The sequence below is a fragment of the Sylvia atricapilla genome, chromosome 6 (assembly GCF_009819655.1).
Source record: "Sylvia atricapilla isolate bSylAtr1 chromosome 6, bSylAtr1.pri, whole genome shotgun sequence".
Taxonomy (NCBI): Eukaryota; Metazoa; Chordata; class Aves; order Passeriformes; family Sylviidae; genus Sylvia; species Sylvia atricapilla.
In genome coordinates, this window is record NC_089145.1 from 25,131,437 (window position 1) to 25,151,067 (window position 19,631).

At 39.9% G+C, this 19,631-nt stretch overlaps 1 protein-coding gene across 3 annotated transcripts in view; it reads right to left on the reverse strand.

The window, feature by feature from the left end:
* The window catches only part of INO80 (INO80 complex ATPase subunit), a 65,219-nt gene extending 45,633 nt beyond the window's left edge, over positions 1 to 19,586 (reverse strand). For 2 of the 3 annotated variants that reach the window (XM_066321219.1, XM_066321217.1), the window contains exons 1-11: positions 19,361 to 19,586; positions 11,874 to 12,059; positions 10,451 to 10,617; positions 10,291 to 10,358; positions 8,009 to 8,170; positions 6,141 to 6,261; positions 4,710 to 4,924; positions 3,636 to 3,689; positions 2,025 to 2,228; positions 552 to 747; positions 301 to 368 (exon numbers count right to left, since the gene is read on the reverse strand). In XM_066321219.1, the coding sequence (XP_066177316.1) occupies positions 301 to 368; positions 552 to 747; positions 2,025 to 2,228; positions 3,636 to 3,689; positions 4,710 to 4,924; positions 6,141 to 6,261; positions 8,009 to 8,170; positions 10,291 to 10,358; positions 10,451 to 10,617; positions 11,874 to 12,016 (1,398 nt within the window). In that variant the 5' untranslated portion in view covers positions 12,017 to 12,059; positions 19,361 to 19,586. Of the gene's footprint in view, positions 1 to 300; positions 369 to 551; positions 748 to 2,024; positions 2,229 to 3,635; positions 3,690 to 4,709; positions 4,925 to 6,140; positions 6,262 to 8,008; positions 8,171 to 10,290; positions 10,359 to 10,450; positions 10,618 to 11,873; positions 12,060 to 18,552; positions 18,783 to 19,360 lie in introns of those variants that run through there. The other variant, XM_066321218.1, reaches the window with a different exon arrangement.
* Between the last annotated feature and the right edge of the window lie 45 nt (positions 19,587 to 19,631).

Genomic DNA, 19,631 nt, shown 5'->3' on the forward strand with positions numbered 1-19,631 from the left:
GGGTATGCATAAGGTGGTGAGAGTATTAACTTATCAAGAAACTGTAGTGTAAAAGGCTTTACAGTTCACATTAAGATACAATACTTGTCAAAAACAAAAAGAAAATGAGCCTGTTCCTATAGCCCAAATCTTTATACTATGGTTTTCTACTCGTTTAGCACAAAATGTGTCAATGGAATTAAATTCAAATCTGGCCCCTGGATTAACCTATTTGACTTGGCTGCTATGAAGGTCCTGGTACTGTTGCCTCTGCAATTACTTTGCTTGTTTTTCTACTTCATGGATACAAAAAATACATACCCGGGCTTGATGAATCTGGTAGGCATCCTCAGCATTCTTCAGAGCTTGTGCCTTGTAATAGTTGCTATCTGAAAACACCACACCCATGTTAGAGCTCTGCAGTACTAACCACCCAAACAAACAGATAAATTCCAATAATTGCAGAGAAGGATGCTGTGCTTCAAACTGTCAAGTATGTACAGTAACACAGAGAGTACAGTAAATTTCAGAAGAGTGGAAGGAAAGGGAACAACTGTAGATGAACCACGTACCATAATCTTCTTGGGTTATGTTGACCACTACTCCTCCACCAATATCAATCTGCCTTTGGGTAGAGCTGTCTTCCAGTTTACGCAGGATTTCCTCCTGTATCCCATCATGGCCAATATCTCGTTTACGACTCATAAAATGGGCATATAATTCAGTCTGGGTGATCAGGAAGTTAAGCTTGCGCTGCTGTCTCTTAGCCTAGGAGAAGAGCATTTATCAAAAACAGAAGAAGGGAAAAAAGAGACAGGACAAAAGTTCAATGTTAAAAATATAATTAAACAAAAAAGATTAATCTAATAATGTATCAATATCTAATCTAACTAGATTATGTTGAGCATATCACTTTGCTAAGTGCTACGTTATTAGCTGCACATAAGAACAATAAGAACTCCACAAATATCTATATTAAAATATAAAACTGTTGTAAATGAAAAGTTTTTTTTTAATTCAGTAATCAAGACAAAACCCACCATAATCTAATAAAAGAAAGTTTAAAAGTTTTGTTTATACTGAAAAAATAAAATATCAACAAAAAATTGCACAACTTTAGTGACCAAAGTAAAGGAACTCAGCAATTAAGAAATGCTCTCATGGCAACCTCACTCCCACATTCTGTTACTTATTAGTAGGGGGAATTATGGTAGTACACAAGAAATACATCAATAGGTAATACAGCTGAGATACTATCATTACTTAGCATTCAGCAAGACCTTGCAGTTCACCCTTAGGCTCTGGCAAAAAATTGCAACTGTTAATATCTGCCTATCAACCTAAGTGAGCAGAAAACGTCACAAAATCCTTATGAATCTGCAAGAAACAGAGGAACGCAAAAAATACAAGCATCATTTAAGCATAAAACGAAATATAAGGCATTCTAAAGATTCATTCTTTTCTCATATAAGGTATACACACCTAACGTAACAACCACAGATTCACTAGAGAGTTTTTACAAGGAAACTTCCTCAAATTCAATCCCTTTTACTCTGTAATGCAGTTCAGGAAGTTGCTAGCTGGCCAACAGAAAAACAAGCACAGAAAAAAAAATCTGTGTCCCATACATAAATTACAGTATCAGCTTACAGCAAGGAAAAAAATGGAGAGGAAAAAACTCAATGTCAATGAAAGTGTCTTCCCTTCTGGACCCAGAAAGATGTACAAACCATCACAAACCATTGGCCTTTACCAACTGAGCTGTGTATGTCTGTGAGACATGCACTGCTTCTCTAATTCCTTCCTTATTTTCACTCAATTATAAAGAATTTATGCAGTTTGAAGGGTTTCTTTTTTAATCATCTCTTGTTAACATTAGAATAATTATGTTAAGAAAAATAAGAGAGCAGAAGAAATATGTGGAATAGCACTGAAACAGAACAAAGAACTGAATTTCAAGGCTTGAATTCAGACACTCGCATTATCCAGTTGCTTCTGTGACTCCTCAGCATATTAACTATCAGCAATCTGTGATTTTGCTGTACCTCTCTCATCTCCTCATCCAGCTTGCGTTGCTCCAGAGCCTCTTTCTCAGCTCGTTTCCGATGCTCTTTTTCCACCTTTTCATACTTTTTCCAATAGAGAAGCATCTCCTTGGTGAGACGACGTGCTCGTGGTAGAGTTTCCTTACAATTTTTCTGCGCTTGGAGAGCAGCTCTGCGTACCTCCCTCATGCACTGGTGTGCAAGCTAGAGGGAAAGAAGGTTGGGGAAAAGTGGTAAAATGGACATATTGTAAAGAAAGCCAGCAATAAACAATATCAGATTTCATTATAACCAAGTCTGATACTTTACTCAGCAGCAATACTTTTGAAATGGCGTGAGATGATGAAATCTTCCCAAAAAATTCTGAGATGGTGGACAAAATCTGAAGATAGTTTCAGCATGGCATAATACTTAGAAGGTTGATCTGATGGATAGGTCCTTGAAATGGACTCAGAAGTACAAAATTCAAGGCTTGCCTACAGTTCTGACTCACCTATTTCTTGACACTTTTCTGGAGTTATTTTCTTACTTTTCAATAAGAATATAATTAAGAACGCTGCAATAGCAGTATTGGTGGAACACAATCCTGTTCACATTAATACACAGAAAAGTGAAGGAGCAGTCTACAGTTTTGCTATTATTTCATGAAGCATAAGAAAATGTAAATTTTTTGTTCTAGTAGAAATAATTTGATGTTATTGTAACAATGATCAAAATTGCTGAGTTTTTTAGTCTGTAACTAAAAAAGGTCTTTTCTTCTACTAAAATTTGCACATCAACAATTCTAACACACAGATTTCAAATGCTAGAACAAAATGAAGGCAAAAAAAAGTGAAATTTTAGAAAATGTAAATCCTACTGGCCAAGTTTCTTAAACATACAAGCAAGTCCCATTTTCTGCATCCCTTACATAGAAAATGCTCCCTTTCTCAATAATGTATATACAGAACAGGAAATTTTCTACACCACCTTGTCTTCTCAGTCATATACTTGGTTATCTTTTCATCATTAGCCACATTAATGAATCAGACACTTGAGCATAACCCTTGGAAACTGATCAGAAAGCAGTTACCCAGCGTTTGTAAGTGATGTTCTCTAGGTAGAAACAATGTTGATTGTCAGAGAAGACTGATGAGAAGATGGATTGCTTTTGCAATCACTTAAGCTGAAAACTGCTCCATTTTTAATCTCAGGTTCTCTACATATTTATTTAAATTAAAGCACTTCATATTCCATGACTCCCTCTGATTTCAACCAAAATGCTTAAAACCAGTAAGTTTTAAGTAGTGGATAGATGGGCAACTCAAAAGTCGAAGTGTACCAAAGCCACTAGATAAATAAATTTAAAATGTAAAAACTGAATCTTTCAAGAGCCAGAAAGATCTCATGAAAGGAACTCACGTTGCTTGTTTTATCTGCTGCTTATGAAACAGTATGACACAACTAAAAAATGAAAAGCCTTATAATAAATCACAATTACTTGTATATGGTGCTTTCTTCTATACTGCCCTGCTAGTATAGTCAGTATTGTAAGAAACAGAATAAATATAAAGAGGTTACAGTTTGCTTATTACACGCAGTAGAGGAACAGTGTGAAACTAAACCACCTACCTTTTTGCTGTTGGTTAGGAAGAGGTTACGGGCTGAAGCTTTCTGTTTGTATGCCTGTAAAAGAACACAACCTTTAAATTAATTAAAGGGTAATGGCTTCACAGTATTTAAAAAAAAAAACACTATCTGCTCTTTAGCAGGTTCATGTGCCAACTTTAATCATGCACACTACTGTATAATTGAGAATAAGGACCGTAAGTATTCTTCATTTTGCCTGAAACAGCTTTTCATCCTTAAATTACTGAAGGCATATATAAATATATTCTAAATCCTGACGGAAGCATACAAAACACCTCCTTTTTCACAACTGTTTCTTTAATTACTACTGCTGCAAAGCTGGGTTCTCCTATTCCATTTTTATCACTAAAGCAAACAACATTTTCCACTGTTTCCGAAGATGTTAAGAATTTATGTATCCTATGTTCTTCACGTGATCAACATTAATCCTTTGAAAAAATATGGTCTCTCTCACTGCTCATATCCTTTGTTTGGCTTTTAAGTTCATAAAGCATGATACAGTCATGACTCGTTACTTCCTTGAATTTAAAGCCTGTTAACTGGGAACTTCAAAAAGCAGGTTCTAACATCTGCTCTGACCAACTCAGAAAACTACCAACAGTGAACCCAGCCTTCTGTTTCAAATGTGCCTGAAGCAGGTCTGTAAATGATACAAAAACTTTTCCTTAGTCTGTTTCTGAGGTAAGGTTTGAAAAACACAGGTGCTGTGACTGAAATACCCCATTTCTGAATTTTAGTGTAAACCTAGATATTGGTTTACTCTATACTGGCCATCCTGTCAATCAGTGTGAGTAGCTGCTAGAGCTTACTGCACTTTTCATTGCCAAGGACTGAATAGCCATGGCAAAGCACTGCATGATCCATTTAGGTACCACTGGTGATATTTCAACTACACTTTGCTTACAGACTATAGAATTCCAGTTAGGTCAGTGACGACCACCAGAAAAATCAGGTCTTACTTTACGCCGCTCTTCTAAGTGTCAAGTCCCCACAAAGTAAATTTTCTATTTCACTTTTTTCTATCATCAGTGATCTACTCCCGTTAGCCAAGCTCACCTTTGGCAACTCCTTTTTAACAATGCTAAGCCACACTTTCCGCCGACGTGCATTGAGTTGCTCAATAGACAAATGCTTTTTCTTGGACCCAGGTGGTGGTGTGTCGTGGGAAAACTTGGCAAAAACTTTGGTCTGGTGATGGTGACGTCGTGGTGACTCCTCTGAAGAAAGTTCTTCATCCCGTCTCCTCTTTTTCTTTACTTTTTTCAACTTGCCTGCATAGCAACAACAATCATAAAAATACATTCCTATTTTTGGGGCACATTTAATCAGGCACCTTTCCTCAGTAAATTCTCCTAGTCAATTTATATGTGGAACCAACAAAAAAGCCAAACTTATCTATGTTTGTCAATTCTAGTACAATTAATTTATACTACTAGATATTTCCTCACTACTTTGTAATGGAAACAGAGGTGAAATGCAATTGCTTCCACACAGGGAAACATGCCTTGAGAGTTAAAATGTCTAGGACTTGGTGCAATGTTTCTTGCTTTGCGGCAAAATTCTACCTAAAGATAAGTAAATGTAAGATATTTAAAGGTGACAACCTTATTATTTGATACAATAAGTCTCAAAGCAAACTCCTCAGCAAAAAGAAGATTGCACTGAAAGAGATTGGCATGTTGTCTTGTCACCAGCTTTCAGAGGAAACTGATACTGCTATCAGATATTAAAAATGCTCACTGTATGCAAAATGATGGATGCTGCAAGATTGGTGAACGAAAAAAAACACCACAGCTAAAGGAACTTTCAAAAAGAAAGGAAGACAGCCTGAAATAACTCCTTTAAAACACACCTCAAACTTAAGTACTTGTAATAAGAGATCACCTTATTCTGACAGTTCATAGCCTTCTCTGCTTCCTTAAAGATTTACAACTACTGCCAGCCCAAAGAAGAAAGGACACCGTACTTCCCGGCGAATGTGCATATCACAAACTCCAACTGTTATGTCAGAGATATAATTCTATTCTAACTGACATCAAACATCAACTCTGTGTTCCCTCTATTTTCCAGAAAACACTCTCACTCCCTGTAACTTCCTGATCACTAAAACTACATATTCAGGAATAACTGCAGCAAGTACTGGGTAAGTTCTTACACTTTTCAAGGACCTATCATGTTTTCAAAATATTCCTGAGTAAATAGACCATGATATGAAACAATGTTTATGGATTCCAAATGACTGAATAAGGTCCACAAAGAAAACCTTAAGCCATGAACTCTTCAGTCACACACTTTTTTCCCACCCTAGCTTTCTAGAGGCCAGATGATAAAGCACAGTATTTTTTGACAACATTTTTCTTTCTCAGAACTTGGTATTTCCCTGCAAAACCCACAAGTTTTGAACATTTACGTTTAGTCAAAGGAAACAACTTGGGAAAGAAGTTAAACCACAGCAGCCATTTAAAAGCATAAAGTTAGAGATTTTACCTTTTATTTTTTTCTCTTCTTTAAACTTCTTTTTCTTGGGCCCTAGCAGGTGGCGCTGCTGCTCATAGTAGGGGTCGTAGGTAGAGAGCAGCCCCGCGCTGTAGTACTGGTACTGCTGCAACTGAAGGGTCAGAGTGAGCAAGTAACAGAGACAGCCCTAAACAAGCTCACATCCTGAACATAAAGAAGAGACCAGGAAGCATGCACTTCTCCATATTTTTCATTTGCTATCAATTATCAGAGAGTTTCTAAAATGAAACCACTGCTCCCAGGGGTGGCCTCCAAGTTCTGCAGAGGGAACTGAGCCCACCTGCTTAAGTAAGAGGGAAGAGCAGGTAGTGAAGGTTGCACTTTCAAAACGTACTGCTCTGTCCTTTCCATATAAGTGCTGCCCAGCAAGACAACACATTACACGAAGAGATCCAATTATGGACCTAAAATTAGTTTTGCTTGCATTCCCAAATTATATACATTTCACTTTATCATTCCAAAGGATGTAAAAGGACAGATTTAAAAGATTTCCAAAAGGACAAACAACTTGAACACTCAGATTGTCAAGTAAAAATATAGCTGCCTCAGCATTTTTTCCTCTGAATGATGAAAAATGCCAGTATATTCCCAGCATTATTCAAATGAAGTACTGAAGAACTCTACACAGGTTACACATAAATGGGCAAATTAAAGGCAGTACCGCTCAGAAATTAACTATTTAAAACCTAAGCACGCTTCAAAGTTAATAGAAATTTTTTGAAAAGTGAGACCATGAGCATAAACAAACTTTTCTGGTAAATGTTCCCCTACCCCCATAACTGCGTACTACTGATCTGACACTCAATGCTTACTTTCACTGGATATTATTTTTTACTAGTCTGGAAATAAGTACTTGTGTAAAATCTAACAAAATTATGACCTGTGTAAAAATGTGGTGTATGACTATTTGTGTAGCTATGCAGTATTTCAAGAAGCTAACACAATATTGGTTCAGAGCTTCACAAGTAAACAAAGGAAAGAAGCAGAGAGAAGCAAAGACCTGTGTGGGAAAATTTTTCTTCAATCTTTTGGAGGAATTAAGAAAGAATACAAAACAGGAAGACAAATTTTAACTTCGGACACATTCTCTGGTAACAGAATAGGATAACCTCCTTCATCTAAGACTTTCTGCTGCAATTCAAATCAGCAGTGAACATTTCTGCAAAAGCTCTTATAATTTGAAAAAATATATTATTAGAATCGAAGCAGCCATAGAATTTGGCTTAATGTTAAGAAAAATGCAAAAATGCAGCAGACTATTTTCTTCTAAGGGAAAGAACGAGAATATCAAAAGAAAATCCAAAACAAACAAAAGAAAGGTAAAAAGAAAGTAAAAAGTCAAGTAAAACCTCAATTCATGGCAGAAAATGACAAGGTAGTAAACTAGGTACTCCCTTTCAAGACTGTAAACATCATCTTACTATTCATCACTTCAATGATGATATAAATATACTTGAATAGCAGTTACTATCTGTATTAAAATTTAACTCACAGCATCTCCATTTTCATATACATTGCATATAAATCATCCAAATCTTGCATTCTAACACCCAGTATTTGCTCTAGTGACTAGGACAGAGCACTGTGGAAACTATATATAACATGGGCCAGTACAAAGTTACACACATGACTAACAGATTCACAGCATCTTTCATTCTATGTATGCAATTGATTAAATAACCCTTGTCTAAAAGTGATGTTAGGCAGTTACTGTCTACCAGAGTGTATTTTCCAGTCCACAAAAATATGAGTTTTGATAAAAACATAAGAGCAGTTAAAATAATGCAGTTATAGGAAAGAATAAAAATCAAGGAAATGTAAAAATTCTGACTTTTTACCTCTTTGTCTTTGCTATATTTACTTTGATGCAATTTTTTATACTTGTGTAATCGCAGCATATCATGAAGTTCCTCTCTTGAAAGAGAAAATTCTTCTTCCTCCTCTCCATCCTCATCACTTGGTGATTCTGTGTCACTGGAATCATCACTCAGAAGGATACTCTAACAAGAATAAATGAGAACTAATTTAACAATCCCAAATCACTGTGCTGAATCGTTTATTTATGCAAAGCACTCTTGAGCCCTCACCTAATAAAAGGAGTGCAGGTCTGGCCCAACAATACTTACCACTTACAAAGTGTTCATCTAAAATAACTAATAGAAAATAGTTTTCTGAACAGCAGACCTGAGTAGCATTGAATTCAATACACATTTTCAGATTTGGAGGGAAGTAGTTTTCTGTTAGTTTGTGATACTTAAATCATTTTAGTCCACTTTGTTTGTGGTCTCAGAAAAGCAGCAGTGGGAAAAGCCAGGATAACAGCAGGGGTATTTTGTGATGTATGGTTTGCAGGAGCTTCCCTACCCCATTTAGGGTTTGTCTCACTATTCTACCACTTCTACCTGCATCAGTTTCTGCCAGTTGGCTCTTGTTTGACCTCCTGGCGGCATGTTTCTTCTAACTTGAGATGGCTACAATACAGTGAACATGCAAAGATGGCATAAAGCCACCATTCCACTCTCTTCTGCCATCTCACTGAGACCTTGTACTTAAAGTTCAACTTAAAAAGAAATTTTTATTTGAGCCCCAAAACTCCATTTAATATATTTTATAATAGATTACTTTAATTTGGACAGTGTACTAAATTAATTCAGATTCTGAATGTAAACTAACTGCCAATTAAACTGTAAACTCACTCCACTACTAAACTGCATGGATATCTACCATATCCACATGCCTTTTGGACCTCTCCAGGGATGGTGATTCCAACATTTCCCTGGGGAGCCTGTTCTAATGCCTGACCACCCTTCCCAGTGAAGAAAATTCTACCAATATATAATCTAAACCTCCCCTGGCACAACTTGAGGACACTTCTCTTGCCCTGTTGCTTGTTACTTGGGAGAAAAGACTCATCCCCACCTCACTACAATCTCCCTTCAGGGAGTTGTAGAGAACAATAAAGTTCCCCCTAAACCTCCTTTTCTCCAGGCTTAATACCTGCAGCTCCCTCAGCTGCTCCCCCTAAGACTTGTGCTCCAGAGCCTTCCCCAGCTCCGTTGCCCTTCTCTGGACACACTCCAGCATCTCAGTGTCTTTCTCATAGTGAGAGGCCCAAACTGGACACAGGGTTCAAGGCATGGCCTCACCAGTGTTGAGTACAGGAAGAAAATCACTGCCTTGGTCCTGCTGACCACACTATTGCTGACACAGGCCAGGATGCCATTGGCCTTCTTGACCACCTGGACACACACTGGATCATGTGCAGCTGCTGTCAGAAAGCACCCTCAGGTCCTTTTCTGCTGCGCAGCTTTACCACCACTCTTGCCCCAGCCTGTAGTGCTGCATGGGGGTATTGTGACCCAAGTGCAGGACACACACTTTGTTGAACCTTGTGCAATTGGCCTTGGCCCACAATCCAGCCTGCCCAGACCATTCTGCAGAACCTTCCTGCCCTTCAGCAGATCATTCCCACACAACATGTCTGCAAGTAACTGAGGGTGCATTTGATCCCTCCATTCATATCACTGATAAAGACAATAAACAGGACCATGCCTGATACTGAGCCCTGGGGATCACCACTAGTGACCCCAGCTCGATGTAACTCCAGGCACCACCACAGGCACCACATCCAGACAGGTTTCTGCCTGGTAAACCATGCACCCATCCAAACATAAGCAGTCACTTCATCAAGGAAAATGCTGTGGGAGATCGTGTCAAAGGCTTTACTGAAGTCTAGACAGACATCGACAGCCCTTCCTTCATCCATTAGGCAGGTCACCTTGTCACAGAATATGATCAGGTTGGTCAAGCAGAACCCGACTTTCATAAACTCATGCTGGCTGGGCCTGATCCTCTGGTTATCTTCCACATGCTGTGTGATGATACTCAATACGATCTGTTCCATAACATTTCAGAGAGTACCAAGGACAGGCTGACAGTTCTGTAGTTCCCTAGGTTGTCTGACCAGCTTTTCTTGTAAATAGTTGCCATGTTTGCAGACTTTCAGTCAACTGGGACCTCCCTGGTTAGCCAGGACTGCTGGTAAATGACTGAGAATAGCTAGGTAGGTAACTCTACTCACAGATTCCACAATAGCTGCATTTCGTTCCAGTATTCTTACCTTCAGCCACTTTCTGCTTTTCTTCAGTTTGGAAAAATTATACAAGCTCCCTTTTTCAGACTTTGTTTCTGATCAGAGAAAAAAAAAAAAAGTTCTTATGAAATAATGCTTTTCCAGACTAACCCAAAGAAAGCAGATATTCAACCTAGTACATGCCTACCTGGCTGGAGTACTCCATTCAGGGAATGTGTGTTCAACATCCCAGAATTCCCTGCTCCAGAAGACTCTCCAAGCAAGGAGTCTGGAGGCTCTTCCTTGACTTGAATCATGGGATCCCCAGACTGAGGCAGCAAAGGATTGTCATCCAATCCATCTTCGCTTTCATCACTGCAAGAAGATCGGTAATACAGTGACAATAACAGGAAAATATTCAAAAGAGAAGATGCCCATCCAACTTTCTTACATATGGGCATTTGTCTAAAGGTTTCAGAATTGAGACAGCTTCAGATATAATTTTGCACATTAGAAATATTGCTGTTAATAATCTCCCATGAACGCCTTAGCAACAGTTAATCATCAGATCAGCCTGGCTAAGCTATCAACCTGCACCTCCAGTCTTGAACTAGGTATCTAGTTTTAGAAACATGAACTATGCAAGTCAAACCAAAGCACTATATATGGGACACGTGAGAAATGTAGATACATCTTTTCTAATTCTTTTGTGGGTCTTATTACATGCTTGTAAATATCTCTGTTGTCTGTTGCCCATTCAGTTACCAGCTATGTAACGCCACAATTCCAAAACACTGATGAGATTAAATATGTAATTGTTTTGGGACAGAAACACACAGTGATGATGCTTCATTGCTACAACTTACATAAATTCTGCATCTGACAATAGTCTTTCCATTTTCTTTGTGACTAAAGGCTGTAATTGTCCCTGATAATCTACTTAGAGCTTCGTCATCCTACTTTTTGCAGATAAAGAAAGCTTTGGCCACTCAGCTAACGAGAAGAGCTTTAAAACATTTTACTGATTCATACATGAGCTGGTAACACACTGTATTATCACAATGAACTGAGAGAAGCACAGTCCAAAATCTTCCATACAATCATACAATATCCCAAGTTGGAAGGGAGTCACAAAAGTCTTCAAGTCCAACTGCTGGCCCAGCACAGGAAAGTCCCCAGAAACCACACCATGGGCCTGAGAGTACTGTCCAAATGTTTATTGAACTCTGTCAGGCTGGTGCTGTGACCACTTCCCTGGGGAACCTGTTCCAGTGCCCAACCACCCTCTGGATAGAGAATCTTTCCCTAATATCCCATCTAAATCTCCCTGACAAAACTTCATGCCATTCCCTCAAGTCCTGTTAGTGTTTATCAGAGCAAAGAAATCAGAAAAAGGCTTTGTTTCAGAACTAAAAGCTAATGCTAGATTTGTTATTAAATTTAATAGTATTTTTTAGATTTCCTCTTCTCTAGGCTGAACAATCCACATGACCTCTCCTCCTTTAAAGCAGAAGAGTTTCTAATGAACAAGTCACCAATAAATTCTTAATATGGTGCTGTCTGGGAACAATATAATAAAAATACTGTATTTCTTTGGCACTCCCAAGGGAAAGTAGAAAAACTTTTGGTACCTGGATATACTCCTGTTAAAGATGGCAGACGTCTGTCGTAAGAACTGATCCAGTTGCAGAGCTTTTTCCAGGTATTGCAGATAGAGGGGTTTTGCCAGCTCTGAGCAGCTGCCATCCTCCCTGGCACCCAGCTCTGAGGCCATAGAACAAACTTCTCCTCATGCACAGATGCCTCTGAACACACAGCTGTAAAAAGAAACAACGGCCATCAGCACCACAACTCCTCTAAAAGGAGCAAACCTGGGCAGCAGACAGATCTACCAAGGCAATTCTGGGCAAAAGCCACGTTGCAGTTAATAGGTATAGGGAACAAACAAAAACTGCCATTCAACTTTCCACCACAGTACTACCACAGACAAAAACTAGATTCTTAGTTTTCTGGCTTATGACTTTGTGGTTGCTGTTTGATAGGAACAAGCACTGTTTTAACCTAGTATGATAATCCACGTGGTGACATGGAAATTCAAAGTATTATGAAGACAGTCCTCAAGCATGTGAAGTAAGCTTTCATCATTATTAAATATAACATGTTTAACCCTGAACAGAGGGCATATATATAATAACTAACTCCAAAAAGGAATAACTACTAAAAATATTGTTCCTCTGTTGTTTTTAACCATTCAGTTCACAGCTGTAGTCCACTGAGTACTTTTAATATTTCTCCCTAATATTAAAGCAATGGTACTCTTTCAGCACTGAAAATATAGCTGTTACCTGTTGGCAAACAAGCTACAAATACTTGACCAAAACCCCTTCCATTCTAAAGTACAAATTTTATTTTACTAAAGAAACACATAAAAAGCAATTTCCAACATACTTTTTAATATTTACAGATTTGGAATGTATTCTAGCATTATGTTTTTCAACTAGTAAAAATTGTCCGCTTGATTTTATTTGTTCCCTGGATTTAAGATTCTTAATAAAGCCAAATGCAGACCCCTGCAATATTTGCACACTACATACTCTAGAAACAAAGGTATCAAAACATTTTATTGCTCTGTCAACTGCAGTTTTCTCTTCCTTCAACTACAAAGGACACCATAACAACTGTTATAGTAATAGCCCTCTCAACTCAAATTTTACTTTTCTTTGACTACAAAAGATGCCATCACTGTTACAATAGCAAGAAAGGTACATGATTCCCAAAGCCAGAGTTGTTACTGTACAAGTAAAAGTGCTGTCAAGATATTAAATATCTAAAATAACAAGTAATTAAATATCTTAAGCTTTTACTTCTGGTGGAGGACTAAAATCATAGAATGGTTTAGGTTGGAAAGGCCCTTAGAGAACATCTATTTCCAACCCCCGCCATAGACAGGGACACCTCACACTAGAACAGGTTGCTCAAATTAAAACCAGTCAGATTAATTGTTCTTCTGAAGGATTCTTCTGGTTTTTATCACTTCTTAAAAATACTACAAATCCTGAAGCAACTTCATATTAATTTATTGAAAGATATTTTATATTTGTTCAATTATTAAATCAGTGACTAAACTGTTTTATGCTTATGTAAGTGAACACACAGATTGAGTCTCCAATCTTTAAGTTGTTCTCTCTTCACATATACAGAACCAAAACCCAGCATCTAACCTTCTCTACGTCTTTTATCCTCCAAAATTACAGAACAGATTCAGAATGTCAAAGTTACAATGAACTATCATAAGTGATTCTCATCTTAAGACTAATGGCTGTGCTTGAACAAGAGCAAATTGTATTATCTCTCAATAAATATTGGGTCTTGAGTTAATAACCTTACCCACAGAGAATAACCAGTAACACACCAGAATTTGTTAGGCAAGATAACAGCTCTGTGATAAAAAATATTTTTATCCTGAAGCTTTCTATATATTAGGTCTTTGCATACCTGACAGCAATGAAATGACTGACCTCTTGTCATGAAATACTCATTTCCAGCAGAATGTAGCAACACCTGAAAGCTTTCCCTATGATAAGGGCAGTAAGATGCACATTTTCCAAGCAACTTTCATCTACATATGTAATATTGCTTAACAGGCATTTGAAACCAAACCAAACAAAAACAAAAACAAAAACAAACCAAAAACAAAACAAAACAAAAAAACCCACTAAAATCAAGAACTGTCTTCCAAGAGAGGGCTATGAACCACAAAATCATTTAGGCTGGGAAAGACCTCTAGGGTCATCAAATCCAGCTGCTAACCCAGCACTGCCAAGTCCACTACAAAACAATGGCCCAAGTACCACATCCACACACCTTTTAAATACCTCCAGGGACAGTGACTTAACCTCTTGCCTGGGCAGCTTGTTCCAATGCTTGGCAACCTTTTCTGAGAAGAAATTAAGTAAAGGGGTCAAAAAATGGGAGGAAACATGAAACTTGTGCCTCTAATGGAAGAGATCATTCCTGGGGTGGTAGAAAAGAACACCTTGAAGGTGAAAGGGGTCTTTCTTTCCTTATGAGCACCAAAAAAATTTACATCTATTACAACAGCAAAAATCCCTCCCTAGTATCACAGCAAAAAAAAAAGTATGATGATTCCTTTTCTCATTTTCTCATTCCATTTCAGAACATATCCATCAACAAGGGCATGTATCATATTAACACAGTTAACTCAGAACATGGCAGCTTTCACCTGTCTTCTCTTTGCAGAAAACCACATTCTCAAAACTCAACCTTACATTTCCACATTTAATAAAGTTCTCCTTGACCTGACACAGTATAACTACTCTGCATTTCACCCATAGAAAAATACATGCTTTTGCTTGTCTTCCTATTTTAATTGCTCCACAAGGCTCCTGTACACACAACATTAAACTACTCTTGTTCTCAAAACAGTTACTACTCTGTATCCTGCCTACCAAATAAACAAATAGGCATGAAAGAGCTTAACAATACCCTTAAAACATATTTACAATGCCCTAAATAAATAAAGTGTTACACAAGTATACTGAATAGTGAATAACTCAGACATTTAACTCAGCCTTTCATTTCTTTATATGCTGACAGTCAGAGAGTGCTTCTCTGCTGATCAAAGTAATAATACAGAGGCTAAGTGACAGATAATTCATTCTCCATTCTTTCATTTGCACTCTTAGGTCTTAACAAAGATTTCCAACGGCAAAAACTGATCGAACACTGAAGTGAGACAGGAACAAACAATGATACGTACACAGCCTGATCCACTACTGCAACTGTTAACAGCATCACCAACATATTGCTTTGATGGATTTACATGGTAATGACATTAATTCCACCTTCGTTTGACATTTTTGAAACAAATCTATCCTTTTGACTACTCAGTTTAAGGAAAAAATACAGATTTTCTAAGACATGTCATTACCAATGGTACCATTCAGATAAATACTCACATGTTACAGGGGTAAAATGAGTAGAAGCTGCAGAGTAATCCATAGCTTTCTTACTGATATATACAAATTTAAGTTTCAGTATCAAATTCAATAGCTATTTGCTTTCTCCCTTCCTCTCCCCAAGAGTTCTAACAGTTTAGAAAACCAGCATCTGGAAATAAATAGCTTCTGTCCTGCCAGGAGGGCACTTGAAATCTTCTAGCATTCTTAATCAGAAGTTCACACTTAAGCCATTTAATTGTATCATATGGACCACTAAATTATTAAAAGTACATGTAAAATATCAGCAGGAATATAATAACTTCATGCAAATAACTTTGATAATAATTGTATTTTTTTAATATCTAAGTTCAGTTCTGAAAGAGCCATCCTTATCCTGTTTTAAATCACATTGCTTACTTTAATGTTAATGTAAGTGTGGGGTTTCTTCCCTCACTCTTGTTTTTTCAAGTCTGCCCATTTATAGCAACCAGTCAGTAAGTAAACACCCCGCACTGGAGAAGAATCCTCCAAGGACATCTTCTGAGCGCAGTTAGGTTTTATAACAAGGTTTCTACATTTTATGCCCACTGACCTGCACCAATCAAACTGCAAAACTGTGGTCTCCTGAAGCAGCTTAGCTTCAAAAGCAGATTCTCCCAATTTAAACAAATATCCACAGCCTATTTCTGAATGAAGTCCAGCAAGCTTTTCTCACTGGTATCAAACAGGAACTCCGTAAGTGCTCAGTGAAAAATCTGGCTCCTGTGCCTAGCTGCAAGCTGGTCGGGGTCTGCTTTGCAGAGCTGTTTGAAGCAGTACTTTTTCATCCATTCTTGTATCTCGTGTCCACTGTGCCCTGGACTCCAAAAATCCATGAGTTTCTTGGGTTTTTTCCCTTCAGCTGCTGCCACCTCTACACCTCAGATAAGGCCCAGAGGATTAGTTTTTCTGTTCTTTATGACTAATATCAACCATTATAGTAAATAATGATAACTCCACTCGTAGCTGAGGGCACATACACCAACACAAGCTGCCATGCAAGTAAAAGGTACTGGATTGCAGGTAATGCACAGCACCTCTTCTTAGCAAGGCAAATCAGGGAGGTAAAAGTAAGTCAGTCTCACCAGCCACACACTAAGTGCACGGATCTGAAGGGTGACCAGCTGGCAGCTGAGCACCAATACTTAAGTTTTTCAGCCCACAGAAGTAGCTTCTTCCCTCTACTCCATCCCATGACTGTAAGCACACTGACAAAACATCCATGTGGACAAAATTCTGAAATCACAGAAACTATGTATTCCTCATTTATTTATAGCATTGAAAGTTTTATCCATAGCAGGATTAAAAACTGGGCAAAAATTCAATCTTCTATGCCACTTTAGTTGCCTTGCAATTTCAGCAGTTTTCTAAGTTTTTTGTGCTTTGCAATTTGACACCAAATTATTAAGACGGATTTTCTAAACTTATGCAAACACCTAAAATACTTTTCCTTTTTAAAGAAATTTAGAATTGAAACATACAGGTCTCATTGGAGCAGCAGAATAGTTAATGCTGTGAGATTTTCCAGTACTAATATCTCCAGAATAAATCCCAACACAAATACATATATATATATATCCAAACAGAAGATTCACTCAGTCAAGGTCTGTGTGGAAAATGTAGACTAGTATAGTAATAGCAGCTAGGTATATTTTTGTCAAACTTCTTTATATGCATACAATCTCCAACAGAGAAAATTGTGGTGGCATAAAAAACTTGAACTATTTTGCTTGAAGTAGAATTACATGCTCTCCTTTCTCCACTCACATTTTAGCTTTCTTTGGTAAATGTATAGTTACACTAACAACAATTTCCCAGAGCTATAGACCATGTTTTAAAGCAAAACATAATTCCCATATGGGTTTTTTTTTTTTTTTTTATGGCTGTGTCTTAAATAAAACTGGTATATGTAAGACACTAAGGCTTTTCAAAAAGCAAATATGATATTTCATATGAACCTAAAGCCCTCCACTAACCTCAAGTTGAACAAATAAAATTCGTGTATATACAACTGAACTCTGAGTTCACACCATTTGAGTCTGAAACTAAAAAGCCATTAAAATTGCTTTTCTGAATAACGAAATCTCGGTAAACTACATGCTTTACTTGGCTTTTCCGCTTTTGTGGTAAGGTCTCATATTGTTTTCCAAGGAATGAGACAGCATTTCAGTGATCTGTGTTCCACCTTTTCATCACTTTTAAATACAGAGAAGAGCCAGTGGAGCACTGGCTCTGGATTTTCCAATTCCCAAAAAAACCCAGTTACAGATAGGGCCTAATTTATTATTTAAAAGATAAACTATTACAGCAGTATATCAGAAGCATATACATAGTAAAGGGCAGAATACCTTCAAACATACTGAACACAAAAGTTGTGTGTCAAGAGCTCTGCTTCCAAGTTTAAGCTAGCAGAAAAACAAACCTAACTCTTTAATTGTTCAGTTAGAGTAATTTTTGTCCCAAAAGAGCATTTAATAGTATTTATGGAGACCTCTGACAATGCATTTATACTCTCTACTCTACACACCACCAGCAACAGTTACCCTCAAACTTCGTGATTCTGTGCTCACAAAACAACAACTGCATGGATATTTTCAGTTTTGTTTGGTTTTTACTCCCTCCACCCCAGACCACGAAAAGGGAACTAGGTCAAAAAAAGCTCTAAGAGGACTGGCCATCTAAACCAATCTCTAACATGTATTCTAACCTGTCAAAGAGCATGCTTATTACAGATTTTACAGCTTATTACATGATAGCCAAATGGAACAAAACTTGCTCATCTGAACCATCAAGAATTGGCAGTATTTTCAGCAACTTCAACAATATATATGTGAGAAATAAATAAGAACTACAAGCAATATTCTTTAGCCAATATCCTTTACCGGAAAAAGGTTCAAGCTACAGTTCTGTTTCTTTTACTTTTCCTTCACTATCTTACCAACCTCTTAGTGTTATGACACTCTTACACATACACACTAATGGAGTGGCAACACAAATGATTCGTATAAGTTAAAAAATGTGTTGGTCACACAGGCACATCAGATGCGCCATACAAGTCCATGCAGCGGATTTGTCTGTAAGAGAGAAAACTAAAATCTGAATTATACATATTTCACTATAAAAAACTAACTTGACTTGCGCTATTTTCTTCATGCAAAGGCGAAAATAAATTAAAGGAATTTATTATTATCTGCAACACCGGAGAGGGGGAAATCTTCCACGGAAGACCGGCAACAGCGTTAAGAACGTATAACGCTAAATCACGGACAGAAATTGTATCGAGTTACACAGAGAAATTGCACTAGGCTACCTGTTTGCAGTCAAACAGGAGCAGACTTTACAGCGCAGCTTCAGAGAAGTGCACATTCACCAGCGCGAACACAGCACTGAACTACGTTTCATGGGCACCAGGGAGACACTTTCCATCAACAACGCCACGGCTCTGGCAGGCGGCCCCTTCCTGCAGGTGCCGGTGGCTATTCCGGCAGCGCAGGGGCAGCCCGGCCCCCGCCCCGCCGGGCTCTGCGGGCAGCGCCGCGCCACGCGGCCTCCCGCACACGGGCGGCCCGCCCCGGCGCGGCCCTGCCGCGGCTCCCGGGGCGGCCGTGGGGCGGAGGCCGCGCTCTGCCGGCACCGAGGCGCGGGGGGGGAGGCGGGCGCGTTCCCGCAGGCGCGCCCCCACAGGCGGCGGCGGCGGGCGCGCGCTCCCGCCGGTGACGCGGCGCTCTCGGCCCGGCCGCGCCGCCGCCCTCGCCGCGCGCCCCCCCGCGCCCCCCCCGCCCGCACCCGCGCACGCGCCACCGCCCGCACGTGCGCCCGCAGGTGCGCGGCAGCGCCCCCGCCCCCCCCCGCACAGCCCCCCCAGCGCCTGGCGGGGCCCGGCCGCTGCTCTGGACGGGGCCTGGGGGGGGAACGGCGGAACCACGGCCGCCGGTACCGCGGGGCGCATCCGGCGGGCAGGGCGGGGAAGGGGCCTGTCTCTTTAAGAAGAGGCCCGGCTGCTGCGGCCGCCGGTCGGCGCGGGGGGTGAAGCCGCGGCCTGCCCGGCTGGGGCCCCCACTGCCGCCTCCAGTAGCCCCGGCCCGGCGTGTCCTTGCGCAGTGGCCGCGGTGGCTCACCTAGGTAGCGGGCCCGGCGGCGACGCGGCGGCGGCGGCGGCGGGGGGCTGGGGGTGTCTCCCGGGCTCGCTCCCCCGCTTGCTCCACCCGGCCTCTCGCCCCGCGTTGCCGGGGTTGGCGTTGCCTGTCTCCTGCCGCGGGGCGCTCCCGGCTCCTGCCTCGCCAAGATGGCGCCCGCGCTGGTGCTGAGGAGGAGGCGGCGGCTGCGGGCGCTGGGACGGCGGCGGCGGCCACTTTCGCTCACTGAGAGGAGAGGAGCAGGGACACGGGG